At 53.5% G+C, this 18,589-nt stretch overlaps 9 protein-coding genes across 9 annotated transcripts; 4 read left to right on the forward strand and 5 right to left on the reverse strand.

The window, feature by feature from the left end:
- Positions 1 to 107: 107 nt before the first annotated feature.
- Positions 108 to 1,256, reverse strand: QC764_213960 (uncharacterized protein; the record flags this gene model as incomplete). Its single annotated transcript, XM_062945099.1, has 1 exon — positions 108 to 1,256. The coding sequence occupies one exon, from the start codon at positions 1,254 to 1,256 to the stop codon at positions 108 to 110; it is 1,149 nt and encodes a 382-aa protein (XP_062803981.1).
- A 551-nt stretch (positions 1,257 to 1,807) lies between these two features.
- Positions 1,808 to 3,620, forward strand: PMI1 (Mannose-6-phosphate isomerase). Its single transcript, XM_062945098.1, has 2 exons — positions 1,808 to 2,199; positions 2,269 to 3,620. The coding sequence occupies exons 1-2, from the start codon at positions 2,056 to 2,058 to the stop codon at positions 3,466 to 3,468; spliced, it is 1,344 nt and encodes a 447-aa protein (XP_062803982.1). The 5' UTR covers positions 1,808 to 2,055; the 3' UTR covers positions 3,469 to 3,620.
- On the reverse strand, positions 3,494 to 5,290 carry SSN3 (cyclin-dependent protein kinase). Its single transcript, XM_062945097.1, has 2 exons — positions 5,067 to 5,290; positions 3,494 to 5,014 (listed from the first exon to the last, which is right to left on the reverse strand). Exons 1-2 carry the CDS (start codon positions 5,248 to 5,250, stop codon positions 3,684 to 3,686), a joined length of 1,515 nt encoding a protein of 504 aa, XP_062803983.1. The 5' UTR covers positions 5,251 to 5,290; the 3' UTR covers positions 3,494 to 3,683.
- Positions 5,291 to 6,651: 1,361 nt separating this feature from the next.
- ARP2_1 (Actin-related protein 2) lies at positions 6,652 to 8,028 on the reverse strand (the record flags this gene model as incomplete). The annotated part of the gene is made up of 3 exons (XM_062945096.1): positions 6,652 to 7,382; positions 7,458 to 7,877; positions 8,007 to 8,028. The coding sequence occupies 3 exons, from the start codon at positions 8,026 to 8,028 to the stop codon at positions 6,652 to 6,654; spliced, it is 1,173 nt and encodes a 390-aa protein (XP_062803984.1).
- Positions 8,029 to 8,313: 285 nt separating this feature from the next.
- Positions 8,314 to 9,533, forward strand: DCG1. Its single transcript, XM_062945095.1, has 2 exons — positions 8,314 to 8,709; positions 8,782 to 9,533. Exons 1-2 carry the CDS (start codon positions 8,479 to 8,481, stop codon positions 9,433 to 9,435), a joined length of 885 nt encoding a protein of 294 aa, XP_062803985.1. The 5' UTR covers positions 8,314 to 8,478; the 3' UTR covers positions 9,436 to 9,533.
- HGT20 (Bifunctional purine biosynthesis protein PurH) lies at positions 8,554 to 11,548 on the reverse strand. The gene is made up of 2 exons (XM_062945094.1): positions 11,086 to 11,548; positions 8,554 to 11,019 (listed from the first exon to the last, which is right to left on the reverse strand). Exons 1-2 carry the CDS (start codon positions 11,173 to 11,175, stop codon positions 9,571 to 9,573), a joined length of 1,539 nt encoding a protein of 512 aa, XP_062803986.1. The 5' UTR covers positions 11,176 to 11,548; the 3' UTR covers positions 8,554 to 9,570.
- Positions 11,549 to 11,869: 321 nt separating this feature from the next.
- On the forward strand, positions 11,870 to 13,439 carry QC764_213900 (uncharacterized protein). Its single transcript, XM_062945093.1, has 2 exons — positions 11,870 to 12,824; positions 12,887 to 13,439. Exons 1-2 carry the CDS (start codon positions 12,223 to 12,225, stop codon positions 13,242 to 13,244), a joined length of 960 nt encoding a protein of 319 aa, XP_062803987.1. The 5' UTR covers positions 11,870 to 12,222; the 3' UTR covers positions 13,245 to 13,439.
- Positions 13,440 to 13,523: 84 nt separating this feature from the next.
- Positions 13,524 to 14,990, forward strand: QC764_213890 (uncharacterized protein; the record flags this gene model as incomplete). The annotated part of the gene is made up of 1 exon (XM_062945092.1): positions 13,524 to 14,990. One exon carries the CDS (start codon positions 13,524 to 13,526, stop codon positions 14,988 to 14,990), a length of 1,467 nt encoding a protein of 488 aa, XP_062803988.1.
- A 1,943-nt stretch (positions 14,991 to 16,933) lies between these two features.
- QC764_213880 (uncharacterized protein) lies at positions 16,934 to 17,728 on the reverse strand (the record flags this gene model as incomplete). Its single annotated transcript, XM_062945091.1, has 2 exons — positions 16,934 to 17,047; positions 17,180 to 17,728. The coding sequence occupies 2 exons, from the start codon at positions 17,726 to 17,728 to the stop codon at positions 16,934 to 16,936; spliced, it is 663 nt and encodes a 220-aa protein (XP_062803989.1).
- Between the last annotated feature and the right edge of the window lie 861 nt (positions 17,729 to 18,589).

An 18,589-nucleotide genomic window follows, 5' to 3' on the forward strand; every position in this document is an offset into this window, starting at 1 on the left:
ACGGTCAACGAGGTATCATCTTCCATTATCTATCAGATGCAGAACTTGTCAACTACTTTAGGTATTTTGCTATTGTAGAAGAGACAGCGGCACCTTCTCTCCTACAGTCAATTTCGAAAATCCACCACAAATCGGCGGTCCACCAGTTGCAACGTCACGCTGTTCTCCTCGCCCTCAAATCTCAAGCTTACTTTTCCAGTCGACGCTTCCGCGCCCATGACCTCAGCCTTGTAAAACATGGTGCTATCTGGATAGAGCGCCAACACTGTCTTTCCCTTCTCCAGCTCGGGAAGATCAGCCCCAGGTGGGGGGAGGGGGATCATACTGCTGGCACTAGTGCGATATTCAACCCTCTGGTCTGGTGGGAGGTCCGGATCAGCATCCTGCACCTTGTATCGTCGTGACTTGCCCTCGCCTAGAACTTGCTGCACCTTTCCCAACATCCACTCGGTGCTGTCCGCACTGGTGGTTGGTTTGGGCTTGAACACCACATCCTGTCCTCGTAGAAACACATTGCGTGCTCGCTGCAGCGCCGTTCCAGTTCCCAAGCCGCCATCAGGGGGAACGCTATCCGCCTTGCCTGGCGTGTCACGATCTCCTCGTGGGGGAACACTATCCCGGTTGGCAGACCTGTCGCTCCCGCCAACGCTCCCACCCAGCTTCCGGGTATGGTTGCCAGCCGGAGACGGAACCGGCGAGTCTCCAGCTCCATCAAATTCATAGACAGATCCTGGATCTTTGTCGCGGTCCTTCTCCCTCTCTCTCTCACGTTCCCTCTCCTTTTCACGCTCCCTTTCCTTTTCTCTTTGGCCCAAACCTCTCGCAGAGCTTGATCTGGCCCCACTAGAGAGCAATCCGCTGGGTCGTTCCCTGCCCCCTAAGCTCGACGTCCCGGCAGACTGGGACTCGGCGTCCTCCTTAGCCTTCACCAAGGCCCGCAGAATGGTGACGGTTTCGATGAGAGAATCAATCTGCTGCTTCGACACGTCGGCGCCCTTAACGCCACTGCGGAGCAGGGCATCCAGCTTGGCCTCTTCAGCGCCGATATCAATGGAACTGCTGTCTTTGGACGACTTGGATTTCGAAATGTACTTCTCCTGGGCTAGAATTCCTCTGAGTTCATCGTTGCTATTGTTGACTCCTTCAATCATGGTGCGCAACTCCTCTTTGATGTTTGACCAGATGGCGGCCTCTTCACCTTGGGTGCTGCCGCTGTTCCGGTTCGGCCCACGCGAGTTCCGGTTCCGAGAAGACATGCTGCGTTGATTGCGTTTCTGTGAGAATTACGATTGTGAATGATGCTGTTATGTATGTGCTACGTTCTCACCAGAAAGATCAGCTACTACTCAATATAGGGGTTCTGCCAAGCCTACATATTAGTCGGAAGCGTCGTCGGCCCTGGCGTCTATAAAATCTCTTTGGGTTCAGCCTCCTGGTTGGTTTGATGTTGTCAGTTTGCTGGTTTGTTCCAACCTGCCGCACAATGTAGAATGTACGTAAGTGTGCTACTGTTTCATGAGTCAAAGATAGCAAGAAATTGGTCATCAAATCGTGATGGTCGTGGAGCAAACACGGAGGAGTATGTCAAATGGTGGAATAAGACGAGGTATCAACTGGCCAGAGAACAAGGTCGTGACCATGTGCGGTGGCAGAATGAGCCATTGCGTTTGGGCGGTGAGAGAGCTGTCATTCGATGAAGCGGGGCTGCTGTATCTCTCGGCCACTCTGCTCAAAAGCCACACGGAGGACGGGGCTGAGGGCCCCGCACTGTCTCTTTACCTTCAAGGCTCTCGACGAGGGATCCCAAGCAATGTCTTTGGTGACGTAAAACGAGGGGCTAAAGGGTGCAGCAGCTCCCACCTCGAACAGTCGCTGGAGGTACCCGACATTTGATAAATACCCAACATTGATCTGAACTAAAAGCGCGTTGGAGGTGTGCTCTGACCTGCCCGTTCTCTGCTTTGCTCCTCACCACCGCTACCGGTACCTTAGTCCAAGCACCCCATCTTGGTCCATCCCTGCCCCTCCGTTGTTGTCTTGTCTCCGTCGTTCGCGATGCAGGTCCCCTTGATACGCCTCCAATGCGGGGCCAACTCCTATGACTGGGGGAAGAAGGGTAGCGACTCTGCTGCTGCCAGATTTGCAGCTGCAACCCCTTCCGACGGTTTTACCATTCAAGATGATAAGCCATATGCAGAAGTACTTTCAAGCCCTCCTGGGAGTCCAACGATGATGTTGGTGATGAGCTAACAATAGTGGCATCGATAGCTCTGGATGGGCACACATCCATCCAACCCTTCCAAAGACCTAACCACAGGCCGCACCCTGCTCGATCTCGTCCAAGACAACCAAGCCCTCCTAGCCTCGAGCGTTGCATCCAAATATGAGAACAAGCTTCCCTTTCTCTTCAAGATCCTCTCCATCGGCAAGGCTCTATCGATTCAGGCCCATCCCAACAAGAAGCTTGCCGAGAAGCTCCACGCCCGCGACCCAAAGAACTACCCAGATGACAACCACAAGCCCGAGATGGCCATTGCCATCACTCCCTTTGAAGGGTTTTGCGGTTTCCGCCCACTAGCTGAGATCTCGCACTTCCTCGAAAACGTCCCTGCCTTGCGCCAACTGGTAGGCGACGACAAGGCCCAATCCTTCATTGACACCGTCAAGGCGAACCCCGACGACAAGACCCAAAACAAAAAGGCACTTCAGACAGTCTTTGGCGCAGTCTTGTCTGCTTCGGAGGATGACCTCGCAAAAGCAACCTCATCCCTCGTCGAGGCCGCCTCCTCCCACGGCGCCGAGTTTGCCGCCGGCGGCGTCTCCTCCACCTCTGGCTCTGTCCTCTCCGAACTCGTAACCCGCCTCCACGGCCACTTCGGGTCCGACTACGGCCTCTTCGTCTTGTTCTTCCTCAACTTTATCAAGCTCTCCCCCGGCGAGGCTCTCTTTCTTCAAGCAGACGACATCCACGCTTATGTCTCGGGTGACATTGTCGAGTGCATGGCCTCGAGCGACAATGTCGTCCGCGCCGGCTTCACCCCCAAGTTCAAGGACGTCGACACCCTGGTGGGCATGCTGACGTACAACTATGCGCCTATTGAGGAGCAAAAGATGGAGCCGGTGGATTACCCTTATGTCACGCTCAACAGAGCGGCGTACAGTTCTGGCTCCGAGGCCAAGCTGTACGACCCCCCCATTGAGGAGTTTAGTGTAGTCAGGACGGTGCTCAGGGGGAACGGGTCAAAGGCTACGTTTGATCCGCTGGATGGGCCAAGTATTATCATTTGCACGGGCGGCAAGGGGAAGATTAGCGTTGGGCCGACTGTGAAGGAGATCAAGGAGGGGTATGTCTATTTTGTGGGCGCCACAGCGGAATGCGTGCTGGAGAGCGAGGCGGATGGAGACGAGGACGAGTTTGTCACTTTCAAGGCGTACTGCGAGGTGGAGGAGACGAGGAATGGGGCGTGACTATCTGAGTCGGCTCGACTTTGAGAGCCTGAGAGCAATCAGGAGTATCCCTAGCAAAAAACACCAACAAAATGCCTTTGATGGTCGGAATATCACTATAAACTCTGAATAAACGCTCAAACGTAAATGCCATAGATGTCATGCCTATCCCAGAAACACCACCAACTCCAGACTCCTCCTCTCCCTATAATCATTGCCCAGCCGTGGAAAAAAAATCAGTTCTCCTTCACTCTCTTTCCCGGTCTCAGCGAATCATCCGGCAACCCGCTTCTCTTGGTCCCCGGCAGGCTCCCCGTTCGTATATCGTTATCGTCCTGACTGACCCTCCGATGAGGGTATTCCATCTTGACCCCCGCGAAGCAGTTCGCATTGATCGGATCCGGGCTCTCGGCAAAGAACGGGTGCTGGAGCGCATTGGCAGCCGTCAGTCTCTTTTCCGGGTCGTACTCCAGCAGCCCAGCCAGCAAGTTGTACCCCTGCGCGCCGAGCACCGAAAGCGAGCTCGCCCCATTGGCCTGCGCCGTCGACGAAATCTGCTGGTTGATGGTGCCGTAGTACCACTTTTCCAAGTGGGAGACGCTCGCGGCTGCGCTGTTCCCGCCTCGTCCGTGGTGGGACTGGTGATGATGGTGTGAACCATACCCGTGATGTCCGTGGTGACCTCCATGCCCACCACCGCCACCGCCTCCCAATGGCGGTGACAGCGACGGCAGCTGCGAGTACTCGGGCATGCTCGTCAGCAACGGCCACCGCTCCTTCGTCGGCAGGCCCATGACGTCCACAATCTTTTGCATCTGGTTCCGCTGAAACGGCACCGTCTTTTTCGAGTCCATTTTTGCTTCCTCCCCCTTGAAGATGGGGCGGAGAGAGAGCAGCTCGGCAAAGATGCAGCCCACGGCCCACATGTCGATCGCGGGCGTGTAGTGCCTGCTTCCCAGCAGCAGCTCGGGAGCGCGATACCAGATCGTCACTACGACTTTGTCGCCCGAGAACAAGCTGTGGAGGGGTTTGTAGAACAGGCGGGCGAGACCGAGATCGCCAATTTTCACCTCCCCCGACGACGTGACCATGATGTTGGCTGGTTTGAGATCACGGTGGAGGACCCAGTTGGTGTGCAGGTATTGGCAGCCGTTGAGGAGCTGGAACATGATGCTCTTGATGGTGTTTGGCGGGATGGGGTGCCGCGGTTGCTGGGTGTGGTGGTGGATGATTTGCAATAAGTCGTGCTCGGCGTACTCAAAGACCATGAATATGCACTTGTCCTCGAGGATGATTTCGATGAGCTTGATGACGTTGGCGTGGTTGAGTTCGGAGCAGAGGGCCATTTCTCTCACGGCGGATTGCGAGATGCCCGTGTAGGTGACCTGCTCGCCTTCCTTGTCCGGCTTGAACTTCTTGATGGCAAACTCGCCTGGTTGGCCATGGCGACCATGAGCCTTGTAGACACGGCCATAGGTGCCACTGGAAATGAAACCAATGACTTTGTACTTGTCTGTTACTCGCACTTTGCTCTGATACTGGATGGGTCCTCCCCGGTCACCTGGGTCTATTGTGAAGTGTTAGTCTTGTGTTTTGTCAAAGGTCCGATGAAAACTGACAGGATGATGTCCTTTGCTGCTGCTGCTGTTGCTGGTAGCTGACTTCAGCTCTCAAATTTCGGGCCGGGTTCATGGCGTTGACAAAATTGTTTGATCTGATATCACCAGCAGCGCTGGCAACGGCAAAAGACGGGTTGTGGTGGTTCGGAACAGCAGGGGCATAATGGTGGGGGTGCGGGTGCATAAAGGCGGCGGTCGACGACGACGTTGAAGAAGATGAGGATGAGGCTGACAGCGATGTGAGACCAGGCCTGGGGAGATCAACGCCGCCATTGGTGGTCTTGGCGACTACCACGCGCCGCGCAGCAACAGCAGCAGCAGCAGCACTTCCCGCCCTCGCAACACTAAAACCGCCCCCGCCCACAGTGCTTTGTTGTTGGCCATAGGGAGTGTACTGTGAGTGTTGAAACTGCCGCTGTTGTTGTTGTTGTTGTTGTTGTTGTTGTTGTTGTTGTTGTTGTTGTTGTTGTTGTTGTTGTTGTTGTTGTTGTTGTTGTTGCTGCTGCTGCTGCTGCTGGTTATTTTGCCGTTGCTGATGTTGATGCTGCTGCTGCTGATGTACTGGGGCCCTCTGTAGTGGGGTATATCGATTGTCCATGGCGAGCAATGCCACCTTTCTGCTCTGGACTGCCTTAAGATATCTGGCCCATGGATGGAGAACAGTGAAGTGGACACAACCAAATTAATGTCAAAATACTGTTTTTGACGCAGTGACCAACTGAAAAGACACCTATCTGGAATTTTGACAAGCAACAGGGAAGGAAGCTGGAGAGAAGGGGAGCTTGGGCTTCACAGGTCGGATAGCCACTGAGTAGGTATCAGAGAGGAGACCCAGCTTCAGCTTCCCATTTTCGTTCAAAATATCGTCTACAGAAGGGGGGCGAAATATGATGGTGCTAATAATGCTAAAGGAAAGAGACACTACCTACCTTCAAAGCCGGCCTGCACGCTCCTTTTCAAGGAGGAGCCCATGATGGGATCCTGTGACCGACGAGACGAGTCAGCAACTTCCCGGTGATCTCCCCGCGATCCTGCAGTGGGAATTTCCACCTGAATTTCAGGGGCCACTGGGGGTGTTAGTGGTCAGAAAACACACCTACATACCACCCGACAGCGTGCCGTTTGCGCTCCACCGTGGGATGCAGAATGCACCCAATTGGCGATCTGGCCGGGAAAAGGACCTTGGTTGGAGGGCGTCCAAGTTTCGTAGCGAGATTTGCCTGCTCTGCTTCTCCCGTCACCGGTGCCAACAGAAATGGCCAGGGGCACCATGCGAGAATCAACGCGACGGATGGTAATTTGGAGATGTTGGGGGAATTCCTGCTCAAGTTCGGGTGATGACATGAGGTTGATTTTCCAACAGATGCGTCGATAGAGTCGGGGAGGGGGGGAGATTGATAAGCTTTCTTTTTCTGCAATCATCATACCTACCTCCTGTCCGTCTTGCGTCACTCCGTCACCAATGACAAGGCTAGCTGTGGAGAGAAATGCATCCTTTTCATTCACCATGACCTTATAGAAAAAGCAAAATACGCTCGCTACTCCATACACAACAAAACCATGCCGTCGGGCCCTCCCACACCCCTTATCTCGGCCCGAGCTTCTCCAGGATTCTCGTGCCTTGCTCCTCCCACTCCTGCTTGGAAATCCACATGCTGTCCTTGTCGGCCATAATGTTGGCCAACACAGCACCACCCAAGAAAACCATGTGCCTTCTCCGCGGCGGGTCTTCTATTCTGACCTTGAACTTGTTCAACCGTTCCGGGTTCCCTTGCAACACTCTTGTGAGCCAAAGCTGCTTCAACTCCTTCTCAAGGCGAGAGGGAAGACCAGGGTACATGCTGCTGCCACCCGACAATACAATAGCCTTGAAGAGGGAGGATCGGACATCCACATCGGCGGCTTGGATGGTGTTGAACAGGAATTCGGCGATACCCGGCTGGTCGCAGTCGACGAGATGGGGCTGGAACAGACACTCGGGGGCCTCGAATCTCTCGGATCCAACACGGATCACACGGCCGTCAGGAAGTGTGTAGCTTTCAACCAACACCGTCGTGTCTTCGCTCAATCGCTTATCCAGCTCGAGGTCATAAGAGACATAGCAGAGCTTCTCCTTCATCTGGCGGACCGTTTCGAAATCGGCGGTACGGTTGAGGGCATAGCCTCGGCGTGTCAGCAGCGCAATCAGGTTGCGGGTAACGTCGCGACCTGCAACATCGAGGCGGCGCGTGAGATGGTTGAGGACGACGGACTCGTAGACAGGAACAATATGCGTAACGCCATCGCCGGAATCAACAACAACACCGGAGCTGAGACCTATTTCCCCCCTCCCATGTTAGCTAGCCCCTTGCATGGTGCGTAAGCCGTAGTCAGGGGTAAACATAAACATACCCTGAGCATAAAGCGCCAGAACAGCTTGAATAGCCACATACACCCCCCCAAACTCGTAGCGCTCAAACATGACCTGGCACATCTGCTCCCTGTTCCTCAGCGGGTTGAGCGGTGGTTCGGTGAGCAGGATCTTGCGGCCCCGGGTATCAACCTTCATTTTTTCGTAAAAGGTGTAATCCCAGAGATGCTGCATGTCGTCCCACTTCTTCACGATACCGTTCTCCATTGGGTACGAAACTTGCAGCATGGTGCGGGCGGCAGCAGCCTCGTCACCACACATGATATCCTTGATAACCATATCGCTGCCTCCTTGCTCCTCGGTACGCAGGATGGGCCGGCCGACGATGGATGGGTATTGGAACTCGGGGAAATTCTGGGCGGCATAGCCGACTTTGAGAAAGCCTGTGCCGCCATCGAGAACTGTGAAAATAAAGGCGAATGGTGGTCAGTCGAGGGATCATGGTTGATAGCTATGTCGAGCTGCCTAGCTTGGGCGTCGAGCAACTGGCAGTGCCAACCAGGCTACGCGGTTTCTGGAATTGAACTTGCCTATTGGAGCTTCGTTCGCCATCTTGACTCTCCTGCACTTTGTGGATGAGCCGAGAAATCGAATTTGATGGTGGTGTGTGTCCTCAAAAAAGCTGGAAGGGGTGCGCAATGGAGCTGTCGGTCAAGTCGGTGTTGATGATGCTTGGTTGCTTGCGCGGCGGAGACGTTGATGGTGGGGTTGGCTGCCAGGAGGTCCACGGGTGTCTGGCTGCGGTGAGGCTGGCACTGGCCGCCAGCAAGGAAGGGGGTGCCCCACAGCATCCAACTGTGGCTTGGCCCATGACAGGACAGACAGGGGAGCAGGGGTCGCTTCATCAGGAGGCACACGTGATACCCCGCATTGGCACCACTCACTCCTCTCCATCGATTGGAGGGACCGATTGTCGGCGGCTTCCGTCGTTGGCTAGTAGATATACCGTTTCGTCTGCAGGTGATGTATTTGACTTGACCCTCCCATTCTCTCTGGATCCAAATGGGAAATTTTACTCAACACGAATCTCTAGATCTCGCCGGGGCTGTCATTCTACGAATTCATCTAGACTTTGGTAACCATCTCGATATATCTAGAGATTACGATACCACAGCCACCATGTCAACCGCTTTTGTTAGACGCACCACCAAGATCCTGATCTTGAACCCCAACTCCTCTGCATCCATGACCAATGGGGTTGAGGAGGCCATTCGGGGTATAAATCTACCTTTGGTATGTGCATGTCACTTGACCTATGTTCATGGAGTATACCGCGTGCCCAAATCTCTAACAGTGCAGAACCAGTCGACCGAGATTTACACCTACACAGCACCACCAGCATCTCCAGCATCCATCAACGACGGTGATGACGTGCAGCAGAGCGCAGACGTTGTTCTGCGCAACCTCCAAGAGACGGGCATCCTCAAGGAATATGATGCCGTACTGGTTGCTTGCTATTCCGTGCACCCTCTGGTCCATCTCATCCAGGAAAACTGGCCCCATCTTGCTGTGACGGGCATTTTTGAAGCGAGCATCGTAACGTCGCTGTCACTGCTGCCCTACCAAGACAATTGGGGCATCGTCACGACCGGGAAGTTCTGGGAGAAGCACCTGTCTGACGGCGTGCACCACTTCGTTGGAAGTGAAAACAGCAACAGCAGATTTGCCGGTGTCGAGACCACTGGTCTGAATGCTGGGGATTTCCACGGTGGCGTTGACCCTATCGTGGTTCGACAAAAACTATGCGAAGCTACGAAGAGACTGCTGGACCGTGGCGTGCAGGCTGTAGTCATGGGTTGCGCGGGAATGGCTGGTCTGGAGGACATCATCAGGTCAGTTGCCACTGAAGGGCGTGGTGAAGAGGCTGGAAAGAAGTTGCTTGTCATCGATGGTGTCAAGGCTGGGGTTGGCTTGCTTGAACAAATGGTCCGCAACAAGCGCATGTTCCAAAGATCGTAACAAAGTTGTTCAAATGTTAGTCTAGGTAGCGGGGAAAAAAAGGAAAATTGCAGATATAAAGCAAACTAAATGCCCAGACTCCAAACTCCCAACTTGCTTGCCATACCTATACCTATGGTCCATTGCTACATCCAATCAGTCGACCCTTCTCGTACGGCCCCAGACTTCGTCTGCATCCTTCCGCCCGCGAGTTTCGGGAACACGGCCGCTCACAAATGCGGCCCATAGAAGGGCAAATCCTGCAAAGATAAAGTACACCCAACCGGCACCACCAAACGCATCGTTCAACGCAGCGTTGACAATGGGGAACAAGTACGCCACGAGGAAGGTAGCCACGTAGCTTGCACCCAGAGCCCAGCTTTGCGTCGCCCCCACAGCCTCCGGGCCCACGAGCTCAGAGGCCATGATGAACGGGACTGGGCCTAGGCCGACAGCGAAGAAGGCCACAAAAAATAAGACGGCAATGGCAGACAAGATCTTGACGTCGAAATGGATCGCAAGAGCCAGGGCTAAAGAGCTAGTACCTTGTCCCATAATGGAAGTCAGCAGGCAGGTCTTGCGTCCAAAACGATCGGGAAGAGGAGAAGCAGCCATAGTAACGCCGAGGTTGATGATGGAGATGACGATGGTGAGCAAAGCGGAGCTGATGGGGAGAAGGTCCTTGAGCAGCGAAACGGAGTACATGATGATGGAATTGATGCCGCACAGTTGCTGGGCGAACATGATACCTACAACCGCAATGATGGCGGGCCTGGTGAAGGGATCACGAAGGACTTGTAGAAACCCAAGATGTACCCGAGGGGAGTGCTGGACACCAGCTGATGGCGTCAAGAGTCCAGAGGCGTCTGCCGAGGTGCTTTCATTGCTGACAAGCAGCGCTTCCTCCTCACTAGTTGGCTTGCTGGCCCCTTGGCCCCAACTTTCCACTTCCTCATCAATGTTGCTAACCCTGCCGCGAATGCGCTGCAGAACACGCCGAGCGTGGGTGACGTCGCCCTTGGCACTAGCAGTCCAAGCTGGGCTTTCGGGGAGAAGAGCCAAACCAAGACCTTGAGCAAGAGCAATGATAACGCCGGTGCCCATAATCCATCGCCAAGCACTTCCATAACTCAGGAAGAAGCCCAGAGTTTGAGTGAACAAAATACCGACGTTGATGCTGATTTGGGTGAAGGCGCCAAAGAAACCTCTCTGTGTTGGTGGTGCCACTTCACTGATGTACAAGGGAACGATGACAGTGCTGGCACCGGCCCCAACACCCGTGAGAAAACGACCAATGATCATGATGGGAACAGAGCCTGCAGAGGTTTCGACGATGGATCCAAGCAAGTAAAAGGCGGCCGTCAATTGCATGGGGAGCTTGCGCCCGCGTGCCGACGTAAAAGGGCCGGATGTGAGGGCGCCGAGAAGGCCGCCGACGGTGAAGACGGCCGAGATGGCGGCAAAGTCGGAACGGCTCATGGGAATACAGTCCACAACATCGTCGGATGAGCTACTCTTGGTAATAACAAGGGAGGCCAGCTGCTGAAGCGCCGAAATGCTTTTCTTTTGGCAGGTGATAACATCTTCAGGTGCGTTGAGCTCAGCCTATGGAGATGATGAGAATGGTCAGTAACTCGGTTTGATGTAGCTTACAACGTCAAAAGAGCTTACCAAGTGAAAGCCAAACTGGAGGGGCCCAAGGGTAGCAATCAGTATCAGTATCACCAAGAACGGCGTGACTTCGTGGAGAGCGGACGCCATGGTGCCACAAGAATACGGGCGTGGGTATCCAAGAGGTTTGGTGTGCTCTCTGATTGTAATATAGGAGGATTCTTCTGCTAACTGGGGCACATGGTGCGACGAGGATAGTGATGGCGTTCAAGCAACCCAGCTGCGATGGTTGTTTGGGTTGGGATGTCGTGGTCCAGACCGCTGCTGACAGCTGGAGCTCTAGAAGCAAGGGACGGGAAACTGGGGAAGTGGGGCGAAGACCCAAGGCTGTCCCGGCTGAATGGTGCAGGAACAGGGGCTTCGATACTGGTTTAATTGCATACAGTGTCTAAATGCATATCCCGCGCTTCCATCACCACTCCATCCTTCGAAGTGTCGAAATTGAGGTACCTATGTATGCCCACGAGGTAAAATTCCAATCTCCAGATGATCCATATAAGCTTGTCTCCAGAATCACACAGCGAGGTGTACTGGGGATATCTACATCTACGAACTTTCCGCCAACATCGCGACTTTGTTTGCTGTAAATTTGTTAGTTTTCTTCGGCAATTGACGGCTTAGATGATTGCTAATGCTCCGATATAAAGTAAGGCTCAACTCCATTCCGTCGCGCTGCGAGCTTCCGCCTAAAAGCCGACGTTGCTCAGCTCAGCAGCTTGCATGCTCGACGTCATTTCTCACATGGAAAAGAGTCTGCCTCGTATGCTGCTGCAAGGCCCGTATCTGGAGAGGCAGCACTGCTTCATACGAAAAGTGAAACCGAGGAAGAGCAAGGGATAATAACACAATGCTCATCATCGTTTGCTGTGTCCTCCGATGGCACCGGGAGCCTGGTGGATCATGAGTCGGCAGGGGTTGCCGAGGCCGGTTCTTCACGGGAAGGTGGGGCATCCGGTAGGTAGTAGTTTTGCTGCATCTCGAAACGAACGAAATGAGGGGCCCGATTGACGTGCGCCTTTCACGGTTCACATATAAAGCTGTAGAAAGCCGCACCCTCTTCGAAAAGGCATCTCCAGAAACACAATATCAACCGTAGCCTTGAGATATACATTGTAGGACACAAAGTAATCCTCCATCATGACTTTCACACCAACCCGAATTTTGATCTTTGGCGGGACCGGCACCATCGGCTCCTACATCACGACGTCCCTGCTCCGTGCCCAGCCCCGGTTCCCTCAAATCACGCTCTTCACCTCCCCCGGGACCGCCGAAAAGAAGGCATCTCAGATCGCGAAATGGAAGTCGGATGGTCTCTCGGTCATTGTTGGTGACCTAACTTCATCCGCCGACGTCAAGTCCGCATATCAGTCTTCTCAAGCAGACACAGTCATCTCAGCAGTTGGGCGCGGAGGTCTTCAGCACCAGATCGAACTGCTGCGTCTGGCTGAGGAGTCCAACACTGTCCAGTGGTTCTTGCCGAGCGAGTATGGCACTGATATTGAGCACAACGACAAGAGCCCTGATGAGAAGCCCCACCAGTTGAAGCTCAAGGTGCGGAAATACATTAGAGCCGAGCTAAGGAGGGTCAAGGTGACATATGTGGTCACTGGGCCGTATTTCGATATGTGGGTTGACACGGCTCCTGGTCTGGAGTCTGCTGGTGGCTTCAAGCCTGAGGAGAAGAAGGCGTGGATTATTGAGGATGGAGAGGGCAAAATTGGCTTTTGCACCATGTGGGAGTAAGTCTTTTTCTATCTTTCTCGCTATCAATTGAGAACATCCAACTAACAAGGTGAATCAGTGTGGGCAAGTTCGTTGTTGGAACACTCCGTCATCCCGAGGAGTCTTTTGGGAAGGCCCTCAAGGTCCAAAGCTTCATTGTTTCGCCCAACGAAGTTCTGGCCGAGTATGAGAAGCAGACTGGCGCCAAGTGGGAGGTCACCAAGACGCCCCTGGATGACCTCAAATCTTTGGAAACTGACTTGTGGGCAAAAGGCAATCCTAGGGCGACCAGTGCCACACTCCGACGGATCTGGGCTGAAGGGGGGACTTTGTATGAAAAGAACGACAATGATGTGTTGAATGTAGAAGGTTTGGATTCCTTGGCAGATGCTGTGAAGCACGCGCTCGTAGGAGGGTACAAGGCCAATACCTTTTAGGTTACTAGTACCAATATCTTATGAAATGAGAGGAAGTCTAATGAGTATTCTTGTTCTAAGTGGTGGGAGGGTATGGAAGCGTAATTGATTTGATAGCGGGGTCTCGTATGGCCCCACTACCAATGCACGTTTCTTATTGGTCATTGAGTCCAGCAGTCGCTCCCGGCAGGCACTGTCAATAATTTTCTTCGACGCAGGAAACTTTTGAATGAATTGATAACGAAGAGCTGTAGACTCGCGACATCCTCGTCGCAATCCACCCACACCGCAGCATTCACCATGTCTGCCACTCTTGATGAGGGCGCCCAGCCCGTAACAATCCCAGACAGCCAAAAAGTCGAAAAGAAGCACAAAAGGTCCAAGTCGGAAAAGAAACGCTCGAGAGACGAGGACGACGCCGCCGTTGTGGAAGAAACCCCCCGCAAATCCAAAAAGACCAAAAATGGAGATCTCGAGTTGCCCGTGAGGATAGGGTCGCAAGCTGCGGCGGATGAACCCTCGAAAAAGAAGAAGAAGAAGAAGGATCAACTTGGAAATGGCGAGGCGCAAACTGACGAGGTAGTGGTCGACGAGGAAAAGTCGTCCCGCAAGAAGTCGAGCAAGTCCAAGAAGGAGCCCAAGGAAGAGCCTGAAGATGCCATGCAGATCGACACTCCAGAGAAGTCCAAATCGGAAAAGAAGCGCAAGGAGAAGAAATCGAAAAAGGACAACCTAGAAACAGAAGCAAACGTTGACGGGCAGGAAAAGAAGAAGAAAAAGAGCAAGGACAAGACCGGGACTGAGACTGAGACACCGACCCAGGCTTCACACGAGGTTGCCACCGAACTCCCAAGCAGCGACTCTGAATATCCATTCTTCACCCAAACCGTTTCCCTCTACGTGCCCTTCTACCCTATTGGCTTCGACAAGCCCCTCACCAACGTTGCTGCGCAGCATCTCGACCCCCTCTTGAATCACTACTCGCCACTTTTGCGCGGCGTCCTCCTCAGCTACTCTAATCTCAACCTCTCCGAGCGCCCCGCCAAGGCGAGTATCACCAACCCACCCACCGACGAGACTCCCGCTTGGCTGCACTCAGTCGACGAGTATGCCGTAGGCTTCGGCTGGCTCACTTTTGACGCCCAGCTGTTCGTGCCATCGCGAGGCAAGTGGATGGAGGGTGTGGTGCAGCTCCAGAGCGAAGGCCACATTGGCGTGGTGTGCTGGAACAAGTTCAACGCAAGCATCGAAGCAAAGCGTCTCCCGCAAGGCTGGAAATGGGTTGACATCTCCAAGGACGATCCGTTTGCCAGGTCGAACAGCAGCCAACCAGAGACGGACGAGAATGGCGAGGAGAAAGAAGGTCAACAGCAAGAGGAGGAGGATATCCTAGATGGGGAGGAGCTGCAGGTGGTTGAGCAGATGCACACAACAGGTTACTGGGTCAATGAGAAGGGCCGCAAAGTCGGAGGCAAGCTCCGCTTCCGCATCATGAACTTTGACGTCGGCCAGGCGGGAGACTATGGGTATCTCAGCATTGAGGGCACATGTCTGGAACTGGACGAGGAGCGCGCTTTGGCAAAGGAGGAGCGCGAGTACGAGAAGAGGCGGCGGAACAATCAAAACCCGAGCGGGCTCCTCAAGCCGCTATCAAGGCGGGTGCCCGAGTTCAGCATGACCAAGTTTGGCAAGGACGACGAGGAGGAAGATGGCACCAAAAAGACTGTCTTGTACAAGGCCAGTCGCCCAGGAACGCCCGATGATTAGGTATGGTCTGGCCTGACAATATCGGGTTCGGTGCAGTTGACTTCTTCGCCATTATCTGCCCGCAGCTCGAGGTCAGCTAGGAGTCCAGGATTCTGCTGAGGCATGCATGTTCAACATGTCATCTAGAGTTTATGTTTGAGTTGTGTTGGCGCTGGAAGATACAGGGTTTGCATGGCAGGGCTCTCAAAACGGGTGTCGCGTATAGTAATATTTTTGTGGTTATTCAGCTTTTGAAACTTTTGATATTTGAGTCCGGCTGCGTGACGCGTGGCCGAGGTATTGGCACAACCAGCATGCTCTCGGTCATTACTGTTTGGAATGGGCACACAACCATTGAGTGGCGGTGGCAGAGAGGCTGTCTACAGTTCCCCTTTATCCGGCCATCCGGATGCAATACATATCAAGACTTTATCCACATACCTCCTGCAGAACTACTCCATCGGTTGTTTACACCCCACGGCTCGGGCTTGATGGAAACGGCTTAAAATAGCGACGGCTTGAGATTGCTGGGTTGTGCTGTTTCCCTATAGTTGTTCGTGTGTGAAGATGCCCCGGATCTTGGGCCTAGTGTCCTGGCATTAGGTGCTTGTTTGGTTGTGTAGATATGCTGGTAAACTGACCCTGCACCAGCTGGGCTGAGGTCACCCAGTATGACAACAGGCAGTGATTCACTGGACAGTTGGAATAACTAATAACTGTAGCATTCAATGTAAGGTATTGTGAATTGAGAATTCGGTGACCGGGGTAAACCGGTGACATCAGTTGATGAGAGGGCACTGGGTGGGCTTCATGGTTTCTGGACTCTGGTTACCTTATCAGGTTGCCTTTACCTTTTTCATGTCCCAGGCGGAGGGGTCCGGCACATCTGTCGGTGAATACATTGCAGAACAATTGGCTTTTTTCCCGACTAACAATAGCACAAAACGCCCCATGCTGCCAGACCTCGCTTACGGCCCACCCTCACAGGGTAATATGGGAGAGATAGCAAAACCTGGGTCCTGGATATTGGGTATGATCTCGGCGGTCATTGGGGAGAGCCCGGGATATGTAGATGAGAAGTAGGTAAGTATATAGCTGAAGCATGTAATCCAGGATTCCGTCAGAGTTGTCTCCTCAGGATTCTACTATCACGCAAACCAACATGCATACATCGTTCCTTCTCTCATTTCTTGCCCTCTCAGGGGCAACGGTGGCGCAACGAGGCCGGCCAACGACATTCTTCACAGCTCCCTCTCCTTCAAGTACTCCGCGTCCGGGTGCAACACAGTCCTTGTATGGACAGTGCGGCGGACAAAACTGGACTGGTCCAAGAATCTGTCCATCGGGGGCTTACTGCAAGAACGATGGAAAGTAAGTGCATGAGAAAGAATTCACCTAAACAGAACGGAGGATACTGACAGCTACTACAGCATGTGGTACGAGCAGTGTGTGGCCATTGAAACCTCTACCAGGCCTTCAGGCAACCCTGCGGTCACTACTAAAACTATAACGACGGTGATCACCATTGGTGGTCCTACCCCAACGGTTGTGTCGACTCGGGTCACATACTTGACTCCAAGACCGTCGTCTACTACGCCTTCGGTGGTGACGATAACCTTGGTACCGGATGATCCATGTGATCACGAGATTTGGTGCTGATAGGGGCTTAATGGAGGAAAGGGGGTCCTGTTTCTTGGGTATCTTGAAGTTGATATTGACATTCTGAAATGATACCAGAAGAATATCACACTTGTTACTAACATTGTTTTGTTTGTTTCCATGGATGGTAAAATGGGACAAAAGTGAATGTCTGCAGGCGCGGTTGATGTATTGTGTCTACCCCCTGCTACATGACCTACCCCAATACAATCCCACATGTGCCCTAAAGTAACCAAGACGAAATCCCCAGTGAAAACCAAGCCAAAGTTGAGAAACGCCAGATATGAAGACCCATACATGATCACCTATTCAGCAGGATCCACCATATCCAGCCTTGTAAAGAAGGTCTCAACCCTGCCCTCGGGGATATACGCCTTGTACTCCCTCATCCACCAGTCAGCTACACTCCCCCTCCTCGCCTTCTCCCCCAGCACAATCTTGTCCGAAGTCAACATCTTGACCTCCCCCACCGCCCTCTTCTCATCCACCTCCTCCACCATCCCCTCCAAGTCCTTGTCCTTCACCTCCCCAAACCCCAACAACTCCAACACCCAAGCGCCCTGCATCTCAGCCAGAAGTCCAACCGAGACAATCGCAATAAACCCGTCCACGCTCTCCGGGTGCCGTCTCGGAAACGCAAACTCCTCATCCGCAACGTCCGTCACCTTGTCCAGCGCCTCGGTCATGGCATCCCCCATGTTCTGCCTCCCCTGCTCGACCAACTCGACAACATTGTCCAGACACTCCTCGATCAGCTTGCGGTTCCACCTCCTCTCGCCGACGACATCTGTGATGGCGATCTGAAGGGAGTCGTCGTTGAACTCGGCTTTGTGCATCAAGTTTACGATCTTTTTGGCAATGGCCACGAGCTGCTCCTCGTCGTCGTCGGCAGATGAAGTGTAGGCCATCAAGGGGGCGGATCGGTACTGCCCTTCTGCATGGTTATTGCCGGGTGGGGAGTCGGAATAGAGGCCGAACTTTTCGTTGTCAATCTGACCGTGAGAGTCGAGGGAGTCGTAGAGGAGCTCGGTGTAGCCGGCCCGGTTGGCGCGGTTGCGGCGGAAGGAGAGGCAGGCGAGGATGGAGCGGAGGGTTGCCATTGTGTTGTCGTTGTGTGTAAGTGACTTGCCAAAGTGTCAAACAAGCAACCAAGCAAGCAACAAAGCCCGAGAAGCTATAAGAGAAAGCAAAGAAAGCAGAAAAGCGCTATTTGTCTAGCAAAGCCGAAGGAGACTGGTGGCTGCCGTGGGTGAGGAGAGAAAGAGAAAAGGCAAGACACAAAAAGTGTCAGCCAGCCATGTTATTTATGATCACACATGCCCCCGTCTTCTCTCGATGCAGACACACAAAGGCTTCTTTCCTGTATGGCCGCTTGGCAGACAGGAGACTAAGGTAGGCAGATGTCAACGTCCCTCGGTGGCGGACCCGGAGGGCTGTGCCACATCCGGGGTTCGAGGCCAGGGAGACCGGCCCGGCCCCACACGTGAGTTGGATGCCGGCATCCGGGATTGTCGTCCGGAGGTTGCCAGTGAACAGCAATCGACTTGCAATCTTCACGACAAGCAAGCAATTACGTTGTCGGTGTTTGTTTCGAGATGGGCACATTCCTTTTTTGCAAGTTTGACAATTGAAATTGTGCAGAAAAATCGAGGTTTTGGAGGAGGGAACAGGCTGTGCTCAGGGCGGCCAGCGATAGGCCACTGCCGTGATTGCCCCATGTGTAACGGTCGTCCTACGCATTGTGAAGTTGTGAGCATATATGTATCAAGGCATTGTGATCGGATGGTCATTGGCTTGCAAAACGTGGCAAAATAGGCCAGGGGAATTGGCGAGCAGTGGCTAACGTTCCACCACTTGCTGCTCATTGCTGATCTCGTATCGATGGATTGTATGCTCTCCAGTGGTGCATGGCCCCGGGCTGGCTGCAAGGCAAACGGCCAGGAAAACTGGGGGCATATTGG

The sequence above is a fragment of the Podospora pseudoanserina genome, chromosome 2, assembly GCF_035222485.1.
Source record: "Podospora pseudoanserina strain CBS 124.78 chromosome 2, whole genome shotgun sequence".
NCBI lineage: Eukaryota > Fungi > Ascomycota > Sordariomycetes > Sordariales > Podosporaceae > Podospora > Podospora pseudoanserina.